The sequence below is a fragment of the Lepidochelys olivacea genome, assembly GCF_965140295.1.
Source record: "Lepidochelys olivacea isolate rLepOli2 genome assembly, chromosome: 2".
NCBI classification, from domain to species: domain Eukaryota; kingdom Metazoa; phylum Chordata; order Testudines; family Cheloniidae; genus Lepidochelys; species Lepidochelys olivacea.
This window is the reverse complement of record NC_140412.1, coordinates 194,480,009-194,496,072: the sequence shown is the minus strand read 5'-3', so window position 1 is coordinate 194,496,072 and position 16,064 is coordinate 194,480,009. Positions and strand designations below refer to the sequence as shown.

General features: G+C 39.1%; 1 protein-coding gene across 3 annotated transcripts in view; it reads left to right on the top strand.

The window, feature by feature from the left end:
• ANO10 (anoctamin 10) overlaps window positions 1–16,064 on the top strand; it is a 255,793-nt gene that overhangs the window by 11,714 nt on the left and 228,015 nt on the right. For all 3 annotated transcript variants that reach the window (XM_084618258.1, XM_084618259.1, XM_084618260.1), the window contains exons 3-6: window positions 4,095–4,292; window positions 7,235–7,369; window positions 10,656–10,775; window positions 13,317–13,886. In XM_084618258.1, the coding sequence (XP_084474384.1) occupies window positions 4,095–4,292; window positions 7,235–7,369; window positions 10,656–10,775; window positions 13,317–13,886 (1,023 nt within the window). The remainder of the gene's footprint in view (window positions 1–4,094; window positions 4,293–7,234; window positions 7,370–10,655; window positions 10,776–13,316; window positions 13,887–16,064) is intronic.

Genomic DNA, 16,064 nt, shown 5'->3' with positions numbered 1-16,064 from the left:
CCCTTGTCAAGGTTCCTTCCCCACTCTGAACGCTAGGGTACAGATGTGGGGACCTGCATGAAAAACCTCCTAAGCTTATCTTTACCAGCTTAGGTCAAAACTTCCCCAAGGTACAAAATATTCCACCCTTTGACCTTGGATTGGCCGCTACCACCACCAAACAAATACTGGTTACTGGGGAAGAGCTGTTTGGAAACGTCTTCCCCCCCCAAATACTTCCCAAAACCTTGCACCCCACTTCCTGGACAAGGTTTGGTAAAAAGCCTCACCAATTTGCCTAGGTGACTACAGACCCAGACCCTTGGATCTTAAGAACAATGAACAATCCTCCCAACACTTGCACCCCCCCCTTTCCTGGGAAATGTTGGATAAAAAGCCTCACCAATTTGCATAGGTGACCACAGACCCAAACCCTTGGATCTGAGAACAATGAAAAAGCATTCAGTTTTCTTACAAGAAGACTTTTAATAGAAACAGAAGTAAATAGAAATAAAGAAATCCCCCCTGTAAAATCAGGATGGTAGATACCTTACAGGGTAATTAGATTCAAAACATAGAGAACCCCTCTAGGCAAAACCTTAAGTTACAAAAAAGATACACAGACAGAAATAGTTATTCTATTCAGCACAATTCTTTTCTCAGCCATTTAAAGAAATCATAATCTAACACATACCTAGCTAGATTACTTACTAAAAGTTCTAAGACTCCATTCCTGGTCTATCCCCGGCAAAGACCCAGCATACAGACAGACCCAGACCCTTTGTTTCTCTCCCTCCTCCCAGCTTTTGAAAGTATCTTGTCTCCTCATTGGTCATTTTGGTCAGGTGCCAGCGAGGTTACCTTTAGCTTCTTAACCCTTTACAGGTGAGAGGAGCTTTCCCCTGGCCAGGAGGGATTTCAAAGGGGTTTACCCTTCCCTTTATATTTATGACACCCCTCACCTTGGGTAGTTCTCCAGTATTTTTCCACCCTTCCACATCTGGGTTCCTGAGAGGTTTAATGAAAGTATTTCGACCTGTAGTAGAACCTACCCTAATAAGGGACCTTAATGTTGTTTTGACAGGTCTGTATGAACCCTTGGCTTCATGGTTTTTTCTGTATCTGTCTGTGGAAACCTTCTTTTTTGTAGCAATAACATCTGTAAGAACATCTGGGAGAGTTAGGGTCTCTCGTGGCTGATCTCCTCCACCTCCAATACCACAGTCTTTTACTGGGGCAAAGTTTCTCTTAGTGCACAAAATAATGTCCAAATTCTACCTGAATTGGATGATATATTTTACTGGTATTTTTTCCAAACCCTCCCCCCCCATTCATTTTTGATGAAGTCAAGTTACATACTTTAGATGGGCACTAGCCTACTTCCAGAGAATGAAATCATTCTCTAGGTCCCCAAGATTATTCATTTTGTTTGCTGAAAGAATGAAAAGAGTTCAGATATCCACACAGAATCGGCAAAGTGGATTTTGGGTTGCATTACTCTGTGCTATGAATTAGCTAAATTAGTTCTTGTAACCAATATTAATGCTCATTCAACAAGGGCTCAAATGACTGCGATGACCTCTCTGAAAAGTGTTGTCTGTAAGGCTGCCACATGGAGTTCAATATATGCCTTTACAATACACTATGCTTTGATGTAGGCATCTTCATCAAACATCACTTTTGGTGGAGTAGTTGTTCATTTTGTCTTAAACAGGACTCCAAACACCCACCACCATAGTTAGATGGCTGCTTGAGAATCACACAAGGACAAGCACTCAGAAGAAGACAGGAGAGTTACTTGTCTGTACAGTAGCTGAAGTTCATTGAGATGTGTTGTCCCGGTGTGTATTCCATGGCCTGCTTCCCTTACTCTCTCCTTTGGATTCCTGCTATACTCTCTGTGATCTTCAGTAGAGAAGGAACTGGAGTGGTGGTTGGTCCTGTACTGCCCTTTATACCTTCAGTAAAGGGCACAAGGATAGTTAGGGTACATGCCTGGACCAAACAGACACTGCTAGCAAAAAATCTCTGATTTGGGCCCATGTGCACCTGTAAGTGGAATACACACAGGGATAACGCATCTTGAAAAACTCCAGTGATTGTATTTCCCTTTTTTTAAGAAAGCCCAAGCCAACGAGGAACTTTTTAAATCAAAAATAAATGTACCTTTGGAGAGGGATCCCTTCCTCCCTTTTTTTTTGGTGATAACCCTACAAGTCAGGTGGACCCTCTGCCTTTCATGAGGTCTTGAAGTGTTTATGATGTGCCATCATATTGATTTATTAACATATCACATAGGTTGGGGACATGGCTGACCACAGAATCCCCCAAACACTTGATTTTAGACTGCAAAACTTCACTGTAGGGCTAAGACAGATAACATGGTTGTTGGTAGCATAGTGGGTCATTGAAGAGAGAGGTTAGGGAACTGTAAGAATCTGAAGAAGGATGAGACATGAAGGAAGAAAGTTTTAGAATGTTAGGTAAGGTTTGCAACTTGATTCTCTAATACAAATAACCAAGTACTAAGATAATGCCCTGACAATAAACCAATATTTTGATGTAACAATTCCTTGTAGTCAAAATTAATAGTGTAGATAGCATGTCACTTTAAAAATTGAGGATGCAAATATTATTCCCAGAGTTCATCATTTAAGTCTGTTGTTGTTCCTTTCCCCATATTAGGAAAACTGGTGTTGGTTATTATAAACACGTATAGGGAAGGCAACAGAATCATTAGGATTTTAGAAATGAATGGAAATTTTAGTAAACTTCTTAAAATTAGAACATTTCTTTCCCTGAAACATTTTCTAAGCAATGGATAAAAGTGATGTATTTTGCAAATAAAAATTAGCGAAGTAATGTGGGACTAAGTAATTTGCACTTAGCATCATTTTTGTAACTATTATTAAAGCAAGATTTAAGCTAGAGCTTCTGGATGATGCTCTAATTATTTCAATATCTTTTTTGGATCATAAACTTTTCAACTTTAAAACAGATTTATCAGTAGCATAGTAATAGCTCTTTCATACAGTTATGAGTTGAAAGAATATGTATTCACAGGATTTTAGATATGGTATGAAATATTTATCTTCTGTATTGCTAGAAAAGGTGACGTACATTTGACTTTCCCAAGTTACCTATTGACCCATGACCCACTGTGACTATTTGCTCTGCTATACATAAATATAACTTTAAACCATTTTGTGTGCAATTGGATTTCTATTAAATGTATATGGTATGGGGAAAAAGGTTGGAAATAGGAAACAGGGACTTTATTTTGGTTTTGACACAGGTAGAAAATCAATTGATCATTAAGAGTTGAGTTGATATTGGATTGTGGCCACAAACTAGTTTCTAGGCCTGTCACAAGTAGGTAGATGATGAGTGTGTCAAAAGGCCTGATCCTGGAAGCCTTACAGTTATGAGTAGCCTGTTGAAGTCAGTGGAACTATTTGCATAAATAAGGATTACTTATGTTGTAAGTATGTGTTTTATAAGAGTAGACTGACTAACTGTCCTCCATGTGCCAGGCTGTCAATTGCAGTGTTTATTCTCTTGCTAGTCCCACTTGATGAGGTGTTTACAGAAAATAAATTAAATCAGGACCCAATCCTGAAAAGTGGTTAACACCTCTTATGAGTTGCTATGGCTCTTGAGCCTCCACTGGCTATACTGAGAATTGTATGTAGTAGTGTTCTAGCTATGTAAGATGGAATTTTCTACCTGGGTAAAAAAGCAAAATAAAGTCCCTGTTTCCAACCCCTTTCCCTTGTACCATATCCATTTAGTAGAAATCCAATTGCATAAAAATAGTTTGAAGTTATATTTATGTATAGCAGAGCAAATAGTTGCATTGGGCTATGGGTCAAAAGTAGCTTGGAAAAATCAAATGTCCATGCCACCTTTTTCTAGCTGGAAAGCTTGTCTCTCTCTCACCAACAGAAGTTGGTCCAATGAAAGATACTGCCTCACCTACCTTGTCTCTATTATGAGAACTGTGGGTTCTCAGCACTTCACAGAATTGCGTCTTATTGGGTGATATGTGTTACAATCATAATGTTTGATTATGTGCCTTTTATATGTTCCTTACTTTATGTTGCCTTTCATTAAAGGTGCCCAGCTGTTGGTTAAACCTTTGGTAAAAGAAGATGGAGGAAAAATAGATGGAAATCAAAATTTATATCTTGTTGGAGCCTCTCACTTAAGGCTGTTGCTGGGAGCTGAAACTGTGGGATTGGTAAAAGAATGTAATGATAACTCAATGAGAACCTTTACATACAGCAGTAGAAACACCTTCAAAGATTTTGCAGGTAAAGTGCCTTTAGCATTTTAAGACAATTCCTGAATCATTAAAAAGATGTGGTCAAAGATTATAGGTGCATAAGCACACAGTTTAACTAGTCAAATATTTTATTGTCTTTCTGTTTTTTGGAATAGTAAAAGCTAACAGATGTAGGTGGAATAAGCCACTGTCTATGTAATCCTTTTGACCTTTGAACATTCAGACTTCATTGTGGAATTAATCTGTATTTCCTGTCTCTGGATTAGTCACAATCTTGTAATGTGCCTGTGCTTTTAGTTCATACTTTTTCATCTGATGTATCTGTATATTGATTTATTGATATGACAGTTTATAATAAAGTTAACAAGGACCTTAAATTTGTTAGTAATATGTACCTGATTAACACTATCTAAAGTATTAGTTAATATTGCCTCCTTTTCTGATTTAAAAAAAAAACTGTGAAAAGCAAAATTTTGGGGTTAACTGCATCTCAATTAGCTGGAAAAATGGGAGTATTTTGATCCATTATGTTTGTACATCAAGCAATTGGTCACTAGCATGGGAATGATAGATTTCATGTTTGTATTTTTTAGATTGGGAGTTAATTGGGGAAAGGTCCATTCCTTCCTTTGTGTTTGAATATTGTGGGCATTACCAAGAATAATAATGCATTGCTTTAAGGATACCACATGCAATGATTCTTTCTTAGGGGTCTTAGCTCTGTAGTGCGAGATTGGCAGAACTCTTGCTTTCCAAGGAAGTACCAGAGTTTCATCTTAAATTAGCCTATTGTCTTATCAGCATTTTTTTTACCTTTCCATTTCAATGAGGCCCTTCTCCGTATTTTCTGTGTCAAAAGGCTCTTGGGGTTCTGTTTGGCATCACTGAAACCCTTAAACATTGATTACATTTTTTGCATGTTTTGACATCATTTTGCTGGACAATGCTATTACCAAAATGACCATGTCCAAATAGTTGTTACAGTGCATTTCTTTTTGTGGTCTGGCTGTCCTGAAATTGGAAGACCATGCCAAGGCTCACTTGATCAGAGGCAAGGTAACCACTCCTGCTTTTCTTGTAGATGTATATATTTATTTAGATTTATAAAGGTGCTAAAAAGGGTGCCTGTCTGTATGTTCTTGGTGTCTTAGGATGTCTTTTTTTAAGTTACATCAAAGTGCAGCAATTCCCCACCCTTGCAGTTCTCCCCACCCCTTATTTTCAAATGCCTCTGAAAAAGATGATCATTGTGACATGCCCTGAAGATCATCCAATTTAAGTAATTACATACCAAGGCAGGGAGTGCATTTCAGAGCTGCTGGGCTTTCACAAGGAGTGCTCTGCCAGCAGTGTGCTTTCATTTATACTATCAGGGCTGTAGCTTAAGTACTTTTGCTGATCTCAACTGTGGCGTATGGAATGGGGAGAAAGGACCTACCTACCTGAGGGAGAGCATAATTTGGAACTTTAAAATAAAAAATGCACCTTTAATTTCGGATGGAAATTCACGGCCAGCCAGCACAGATTGTGAAACATAGATTTCATGTGCTTGTGGCAAGATGCTGCATTTATTAGTTAGGCTGCTGTTGCCTGCCAAAGCTGCAGTATCTGGATGGGTTTAAGGAGTAGCCCCACATAGAGTTCATTGCAGTAGTCTAATCTTGAGGTGACAAAAGGATGGGCAACAGTCGTGAGATCCTTATCCAAAAGGAATGATATAATTTATTTACAGCCAGGAGGTTAATAAGAAACTGAGCTGGTTGTTGTTGCTATTTAATCTTCTAGTAGCAGCTGGGAGTCCAACTAGACCTCTAGATTGCAACCCTGACCAACAAATGGTGGATGCAAACCCTCAATCAAAAAGGTAGACCTCTTTCACCATATCCTCCAGTTGCTTCCCTCAAATATCACCTCAGTCTTGTCTGGATTAAGCCTCAACCAACTATTCATGCCCCAGTCTCACCAAGATATGGAGTAAGATCATTGACTGTTTTGGTTGGATCACATCAAATGAAAACATAAAGCCGTGTGTCATCAGTATATAGAAATTTATGGCCCATATGTTCTTACTAAGCCTTCTATTTATAAAGTCCTGTTCTCACTTCTGGCATTAGTCTTGTTAAGTTGTCTCATTGCAGCTTTACTTAGTATTCTGTTAGGACATCCTTCTAGGTTCTTAGGGCTTGTCTACATAGTCTGGACTATGGAGCTGTGAATTGTAGAGCACTTTAAAGTGCTGTGCTTCAGTTGCCCGGTGTAGCATGAATTAAAAGGTACCTACTTTGCATTAACATAAATTAAAAATGCAGTTGGATGGTATCTTCAGAGAAGGGAAAGTTATTTGTAGTTCTGCTTATCTGAAGATATAGTAGCAACAGGATTCCCACTAAACCCCCTTAGAGTTTGGGATTTTTTTTTTTAAGGTATCTCTTTACTTAGATCATGATTAATTATTTTGAATTGGTTCACCATTCTGTTACATTCACCTGCTGTGCAACAGAAGATAGTATTTATATCCAGCAGGGTTGGTGTGAAATAGTTGCTAGGGGGCCTTTTTTGTGCACTGACATACTACTGCTGCCCTCAGAGGTCACAATTCTGTAAGAGCTGAGACGTCCTGCCTGTCTTTCATTATGGTGCTAAAACCTGGGAGTGAGACATTGTCAGAATTATATCTTCAGAGAAACATAATTGCAAGTGGGTATTATTCTTCCTTTTGATGTTCTCAAGTCATATAGGTAGACTAAATATAAAGTAGCTGAAATGTGCTTATCATTGAAGGCTTTTAGGAGGCAGGAGTTTTCTCTCAAAAATGTGTGATCGAATAATATTGGTGTACAGTATTTCTTTTCTGAACTTGTTGGTCTTTAGTACCTATTTTTGTCCCCAGCGTCTTAAGCAATTATCTCCATTAGATTTTTTTGGTATGCTAAGGAAAGGGCATTATGAATCATTTTCTTTCTGATTTAGAGGACAATCACGATTTCCTTACAATGGCAGAGTGTCAGTACATCATCAAGCACGAACTTGAAAATTTGAGAGCCAAAGATGAAAGAATGATTCCTGGGTACCCTCAGGCAAAGCTGTATCCAGGAAAATCAATTTGTAAGTGATTTAGTTTGATATTCTTAATTGATTGCTCTGAATAATATTTGAAACATATTGCTCATCGTGAATATGTAAGGTAACGGGGATGTTCACAACTTCCTGTAGCCATGAGTAATCCCTTAAAAGTTAAAAGGACTCCAGAACTACTCCACTGTATCTTTTTATTTTTCTTCATCTTTAAGAACTGGAGTAGTGTAAAGAAACGAAGGGTTTTGTGTGTTTTTTTTTTTTTTTATAAACTTCAACTAGTGGTCTTCTGAAAAGATAAATGGATGTATAAATGTATAAATAAATGGATGAATAAATGCTGTATGATAGTTGGGAAGCAAATTTTTAATTATTCACATTTCTAATCAACTTAGTGATTAGATTCTTCAATCTTTTTAGTTTAATGTGCAAACCTTCTTATTACCATGAAAAATTTGAGTGTTACAATAAATAGACTTTAAAAGCATGTTGAAGATCTATATGTAGTGAGACAAATTCTTGCCTTTTGAGGATCTGCATGCAGAAATGTTAGATTTTCACAAATGTCTGCAAAGCATAATGGATTTGTAACCTCTTGCAAGCGCCCCCTTCTGGTCGGGTATGTCTGCAGTCTCTTCAGTTTATGGTGACCCCGTCAGTGATTTCTCAGGTGGCTTTTGGCTGAGTCACACACATTGTGTGTGAAACAGAACCACCCCCCTCTGAGATGTACAGTCTTTAACTTATCCTGGCTCTAGTATGGGGCCAGACCCCCATGGCATCCTCCCTAGAAACACTGTCTTCTTGTGGTCCTCCCTCAGCCTGGTCCTTACTTAGTCCCAGCAGCCAGCCAGGAGCTCCTTTCCTTCTCTGGTTCCCAATCACACTGAGGTGTCCATGGTCCTGCTGCTCTTTCAGACAACCAGGAACTCAGGCTTATCTCCTCCAGCTCCAGGCAGCAACTGACTACTGCTCTGTTCTGCACCTCCTTTTATATGGCCCTGCTGGGCCCTGGTTGGCTGCTCTCTGCAGCCTCTCTCATTGGCTGCTTCTCTGCAACCAGTCTAGGCCACTTGGAGGACTTCTCATTACAACAGAGAATTCTCATTACAACAGAGACTCACCCTGCCTATGAGTAAAGACAAAATATTGTTTCATATAACAGAGAGTCAGAAAAGGCACTCTGTATCCTTTCACTGAGGAGATGTCTAGGGTAGCAGGGATGTTCTCAGAAAAAATTGGATCCTGGTTCTTATGAAGCCAGCCAGCTCTGCCACATACTGAACTCTGGGGGGAAACCTACTTTATTAAGTAGAAATGCAACTAGTAATAAGTGTAGACCCATGTTCAAGTTTTATGTTTTTGTTTTGTATTATAACCATTTGTTTCCACCACACTTTCTAGTTAGGTTTATTCAAGAAAGAATGGAGAGCTATGTTTGTTTTATTATAAGTGCTCACAAGTGCTGTGTGATTTTACAGGAGCAGTGATTTAAGGTAAAACTGCTTATTGGGGTACACTGGTCCTTTGGGGGCAGAGGATCAGGGATTTCTCTGAGTACCAGTGTCAGGGGTAGGATATCACAGAGGAGCAATTCAAAGAGATTCAGGGATGGGGGGTGCACGTATTGTTAACCTGCAAGGCAAAGATAGGGCTGCCATAGCCCAAAGGAGAATTCTTGCGTGGCTGAAAGGCTGCTAGTATCAGGGAGCTAACACCCAGCCACTACGGCATGTTTTGGTCTTGGGTGCCACAAGAACCATCACAAAGCACACTAGTGGGAAAGACAGCAGGTGCAGATTGAAATAGGTGCAGAGCATCTATTTACATTAATTAATTTACTCACCATTTATGAAAAAATACTCATGCTCTGTGGGTAGAAAATGACAACCTGTAATTTTCTGTTTCTGTTAGCAAATTGCAGACAATGTGAACTATATTAATTTTCCAAGGAATAGATGTTACATGTTGTTGCTTTGGAAGGATTGTGTGATAAAATATCTTATTTGATGTGGTTCACTTTAGATAATGATGTGTTTGGATTGTCTCCTTATGAAAGTATCAGAAAAAGTAATAGTTTTTACAGAGCCACTAGTATTACATTACTGAGAAAGGAAGTTTGGTTTCATTTGCAACTCTTTAAATCATCCTTGGTAGATCATTTTTCCTCTGACTCGAGAGCTCTTCTATTTCATGGGGGAAGGGAGCAATAAGAGAGTACTATTTTTAGGAAAGCTGGAACTAGACCATTGGCACATAAGTTGTTTTCTAAAGAAATGTACCATATCTTTAATATCTGTGGATCATTAGAGTTTGTTTTTATATTTCAATGTTAATGTCTACAGAATAGAAAGATTTGTGTCTTCTAATAGCTCAACAAATGTGTATAGAAGATTAGTTGTAAATGTCAGAGGTGAGATTGAGGGTATGTTTATACCACAGCCGCACAGCTGTGATGTTTCAGCTGTGATGCTATAGTTTAGACACTTCCTCCATTGACAGAATGAGTTTTTCCATCAGTGTAGGTAATCTACCTCTCAGAGATGCAGTAGCTAGGTCGATGGAAGAATTATTTGCCTTTTAATCCATTTTTCCAGGCTCATTCTCAAATTCCAACCCCCTGAGTACCTTATATTGATGTGCACATAACATAAATAGTACTTGCTTTCTATAATAAAAATTCAATACAAATTTATGATATCATAATATAGGATTTTTTTCTATAATGAAGAGAGCATTCGGATTTGGCTACTTTGCAATTTAAGAAGAAATTTCCCACAAGAAATGGAATAATATTAAAAAAGCAACAGCTATTTCTTTAGTTTGGTTTTATAGGCTTAATTTTTTAAAAAATATTAATAATTTTTGGTGCTCATGAAAATAACAATAGGTTCATCAGCTAGAGCCAGGCACAGTGGCAGGTGCTGTTAAAGCTTCCCCACCTGGGTATATGACTGCATTTCAGTTCTGACCTGCTACACCACCTGCTGTTCAAGACACAGAAACTACCAGCCTGTGGAGTAGTTTGTATGATGAGATGGATATCAAGTTTCTCTTGGAGATAACATTTAAGCCCAGGTCTTTGTTGGGGCGTTAACCAATTAGCCACCTCCTATATTCTATAATGTTATATTAATATATAAGAATTTTTAAATGCACATATTATGTGTATTATAAGGATTTAAATATCAAGTTAGTTGTTTTTTTCAAACATTTTTTAGGCTTGCTAGTTATAATGTAACCCAGTGCAAGCATGCTATCTGTACTAAGACTTTACAGGAGCAATGTAAGCATAGCTTTCCCCATTTTCTTTCAGTGAGAAGATTGTTGACCAGTGGTATCCTACTTCAGATTTTCCCACTTCATGATACAGAAGAATTGAAGAAACTCCGGTACACCTGGTATGGCCAGGTCAAAATTAGTTATCAACCTTTAGGTATGTTAGCACTTATTTCACTGAAAAAAATAAAATGTCTTGAAACCAGAAGTGGCTCCAGTGGTGGTGAGCTTTTGAGAAGCTAGCTGCCCTTTTTTAATCAAGAGAGCTGTCTCTGAGTACAGACTTCCGATCCTGTTGTCTCATTTTATCTAAACTATCTCCCTGAAACTTTTGGATGATTGGCAGTTGCCTGGTAGCAGGTTTAGAGAAGTTATAAAAGTCTGATTTGTTTTGGGTTAATGAACTTCCAAAGTCCATTTGCCAATGCTTTGGAGATTGAACCCTGCGATAGAAGGTCTTCTGGTTTGTATCCCTCTTTAACAACAACCCAACAACAACAACAAAAAAAACCTGGAAAATTAAATGTAGGAAAGAATACATTTAATGCAGTGTTAAAGTTTCACAGTTAAACACTCAAAAGTAAGGAAATGCCATAGTTAATTATAGTTCAGTTTGAGCAATAACAGTTCAACCATCTTTGAATATGAGGAGAATGTTGGGGGAAAAACATTTTCCTCATCGTAAAAAGGAATTCTTACAAGTGTATTTTTAACAGCTCTAGTGCCAATGTAGCTGAGGAGAGAAAGTTAAAATCTGTTTTTGATTGCTGTTCTGTTCTGATTTTTAAATCATACCCATCACAATGGTATATGAGCACCCAGTTATGAATTAGCAGAGTTATGAGGGTTTGAAAATTGTACTTCAGGCATACATAGTACTTTCAATACATTTTTTTTTTTAGCATTTCTTACCAATCTTTTAAGTGATGGATGCATAATACTATTTATACATACATGGAAATGTAACTATGTATTGTACTGAGAAGGAGAAGAATGCTCTTTCAGTTGGATACTATAGTTATAAAGTGTGACTTGTATGAGGCAAAGCTTTGTCATGGACTTTGTTTTTCTGGCACACGCAGAATAGTACAAAATAGAAGATGCTACACTTTGATATAAGATTGTAGAAAAAATGTTTGATATTTGAGAAATTACATCCTATTGTAATAAATTATATGCTATTGTAATGTATACATGCAAATGCATGGGGTCATGGAAGATTGGATATCCATTCTTAAATTCAGCATTTTTATTGTACTTTTGAGTAGTTAACTGTGTGTAAGCTTAACGTTTAAGATCTTTCAGTAACTGAAGAAACTTAAATGATAGAAATTCTCATGATTGCTTCAGAACATTTAATCTCTCAGCTGAAGTAAAAAAAATCCACATAGTTAGAACAAGTCTTTGCCCAGGCTAAAGAACATCTTTTGGGCTGGGTGGTTCTCCATGATCTTTCCACATTAAGCTCAGTCCTTCATAGCTGCAGCAGGCCTCTGCTTAGGCTAAGCTTTTTCCAGTCTTTTGCAGGGCTGGAGCAAATCTTTCCAGCTGGGCAGGCTTCTAGGGTAACCTCAGTCCAAGGCTAACAGGCTCTTTCAAAGCTGAGGCAAGCTTTGTAGATTCCAAGTCTTGCTCCTCACTAAACTCCAGCAAACTCTCCTCCCCCCCACCCCCGTCGTATTAGACTCTGATCAGCAGTCACTCTGTCACAATGCCATTTCATAAAGACAATATTTTAATACATGTAAGCAGAGGCTCTGCAAAAATTCTGTGTTAGCCTTAATTTTGGCATTTCTTTACTTTTGAATGCCTAACTCTGCAATCTTAACTTTGCAATAACACAGTGTTTTGCAATCAGTAATTCTTTAATTGATGTTAGCATTTTGTTTCTACTAGATATTTAATGCTATAGTTGTAGCTGCTAAAATAAGCTGTAGTTACAGCTTTCCTACTAATGTTTTTTTTTTTTTCAAATATACCTTCTGGTAGTTTTGGAGGTGTGGTAAGAATTACAGAGAAGTAATGATACTTGTTTTCTCTGTTTAGGAAACTGAAATTTGGGCCATTGTCTTAATCTGAAACTTAATTTCATATTACACTGAGAACTATGTTGGGAATTATTTAACATAGTCATTATCTACACTACCGCATGGGGTCGATATAAAATACGCAACTTCAGCTACATGAGTTGCATAGCTGAAGTGGACATACTTACTGCGGTGTCTTCACTGTGGTAAGTCGACAGCTGACGCTCTCCTGTTGATTCTGCTTGCGCTTCCCATTCTGGTGGAGTACTGGAGTCAACGGGAGAGCACTCAGCGGTCGATTTATCACGTCTATACTAGATGCAATAAATCGACCCCCAATGGATCGATCTCTGCCCACTTATCAGGCGGGTAGTGTAAACAAGGCCTCTGATGGTTTGGTGAAATGGATAAGTTGTTTACTTAGTGGTAATATCTGAAAGGAAATCTTGTCTTCAATGCAACCAGTATGACATAGGAACCTAATGTTCACTCCTTCTTTTAGTGTGCCAGTCAGGTAACTCTTTTGTGTCTTCAGAAGATAGTACAGTTCCTATTGAAGATTTTAGTACTTCTGTCGCAGAATATTTTAAAAGCTTTGTGTGCTTTGAAAAATACGTTCTTTTGGTGTTTTCCCTCTTGCCTTGGCTTAGTTTTTTTTTCTCTCTCCACAGATGAAATCCGTTGCTATTTTGGTGAAACAATTGCTCTGTATTTTGGCTTCTTGGAATACTTCACATTTGCTTTGGTTCCTATGGCTCTCATTGGGATTCCTTACTATGTGTTTGCATGGGAAGACTATGACAAGTATGTGATGTTTGCCTCATTCAATCTGCTTTGGTCTACCGTGATCCTTGAAGTTTGGAAGCGCTGCTGTGCTATTATGACTTACAGATGGGGGACACTGTTGATGAAGCGGCAGTTTGAGGAACCGAGGCCAGGATTTCATGGGGTTTTGGGAATCAATGCTGTCACTGGCAAGGAGGAGCCGGTATACTCAAGTATTAAAAGACAGATACGAATTTATCTGGTGTCTTTGCCATTTGTGTGCCTTTGCCTCTATTTTTCACTGTATGTCATGATGATTTACTTTGAGTTGGAGACTTGGGCTCTGGATTTTCATGAGGAGAATGAGTCGTCTTATAGCAACTTAATGCTATTTGTGCCCAGCATCATTTATGCTATTGTGATTGAAATGATGAACCGCGTCTACCGATATGCTGCAGAATTCCTAACATCATGGGGTAAGACTTGTTTTTTTTTCTTTCTACTTTTCTTTTATGTGAGAAAGTAAGAAGCCCAAATAATTAAAATAAATGTATATAAACACATTTCCGAGCGAGGAAGGCATTTCCTAAACTTACTCCTGTGTACATAAAGAAAACTGTCTGGACAAATCCATGGTTTAGTTGCGCAGGAGCATCCACCCCACACTGGCAGAGAAGGGGTTAAAAGCAGCCTAGGGAGGCTGTAAAGGGAGCAGCCAATCAGGGCCCAGCAGGCCTATATAAAAAGAGCTGCAGGGCCAGAGGCGGTGAGGTGTTGCAGGAAGCCCAAGGGGGGCTAGCACCTTGGACAGGGTAGCTGCTAGTAGAGACCAGGGGAGCTAGGGAGAGAGCTTCTGGCTGGCTGCTGGGACTTGCAGGCTCGAGACCCTGAGAAGAGGGCAAAGAAAGTACTGGGGCCGTGGGAAAGTGGCCCAGGGAATTGAAGCAGCACCGGTGAGATGTTAAGGAGGGCTGCTAGCTACAGGGTTCCTGGGCTGGGATCACTTGCTGCTGGGAAGTGGCTGGACTGTTGGACAGCGATACCTTCCCCCCCGAAAAGAGGAAGCACAGACAATGACCTAGTCGAAGGGCTGAGTCAAGAAGAAGACGCTGCGGTTTGGGGAGCTGAGAGAGGAGCCATAGGCAGGAGCAGAGAACAAGTGTTGGTGTGCAGACCGTGGATGTGGGTGTTGGCCTTGAGCTTATCTCAGCATGACCAGGAGGAGGCACCAGTCTGGTGATGGGGGCTGCACCCCATGACAAAGATATGTTATCAGGACTTCTTCTTTGAGTGCTTGATCATATATATAAATTTTCATTCCAGTCTTACCGTGCATTTGCCCCACACACTCGAGATTAAAGACTTTTGGCCATAAGTGTCCATTGGATCCACTCATGTTCTCTGAGTTCCCTTGTGGTCCTGTACCAATGGTACAAAGGACAGTGCAGGACCTGTTGCCACTTGGTTCCTTCTCACCAACTGTGTGGCTTCAGATGGACCTCCCAATGTCTGCACTGACTCTCCCTTTGTTAATGATTTTTGGAATCAGTTATATATTAGTGTTTGTTTGGTTGGTTAGTTGACCATTGGCACCTCCCCATTTTTTGAAAATTATAGTTAGTTTTTGGGAAATCTTGTTAGTTCTTCCTTCCCTTGTATATGTTCCCCACCAGACTTTCTCTGGTACTTTAGGAAGTCACATCGAAAGTCACTTGGATTCAAATACTACCCCTCTTGTGAGGCAACAGTTCCAGTTCTTGATGGGCACATGAGGTGTCATAGAATCATAGGACTGGAAGGGACTTTGAGAGATCTTCTAGTCCAGTCCCCTACTCTCATGGTAGGAGTAAGTATTATCTAGACCATCCATAATAGGTGTTTGTCTAACCTGCTCTTAAAAACCTATAGTGAAAGAGATTCCACAAACTCTCTATGCAATTTATTCCAGTACTTAACTACCCTGACAGGAAGTTTTCCCTAATGTTCAACCTAAACCTCCCTTGCTGAAATTTAAGCCCATTGATTCTTATCCTATCCTCAGAGGTTAACAAGAAATTTTTTTCTCCCTCCTCCTTGTAACAACTTTTTATGTACTTAAAAGCTGTTGTCATGTCCCCCCTCAGTCTTCTCCTCTCCAGACTAAACAAGCCAATTTTTTCAGTCTTCTCTCATAGGTCATGTTTTCTAGACCTTTTGTTGTTCTCCTCTGGACTTTTCTCCATTTGTCCACATCTTTCCTGAAATGTGACACCCAGAACTGGACACTTGAGGCCATATCAGTGCAGAATAGAGTGGAAGAATTGCTTGTTTTGTCTTGCTTACAACACTGCTGGAAATACATCCAAGAATGATGTTTCCTTTTTTTGCAACAGTGTTACACTGTTGTCTCATTTGTAACTTGTGATCCACTATGACCCCCAGATCTTTCTGCAGTGTTCCTTCCAAGGAAGTCATTTCCAATCTTCTGTCTGTGCAATTGATTGTTCCTTCCTAAGTCGAGTACTTTGCATTTGTCTTTATTGAATTTCATCCTGTTTTCTTCAGACCAAACCATTTCTACAGTCTGTCTAGATCATTATGAATTTTAATCTTATCCTCCAAAGCACTTGTGACCCCTCCCAGCTTAGTATTGTCCTGAGACTTTATAAGTGTAC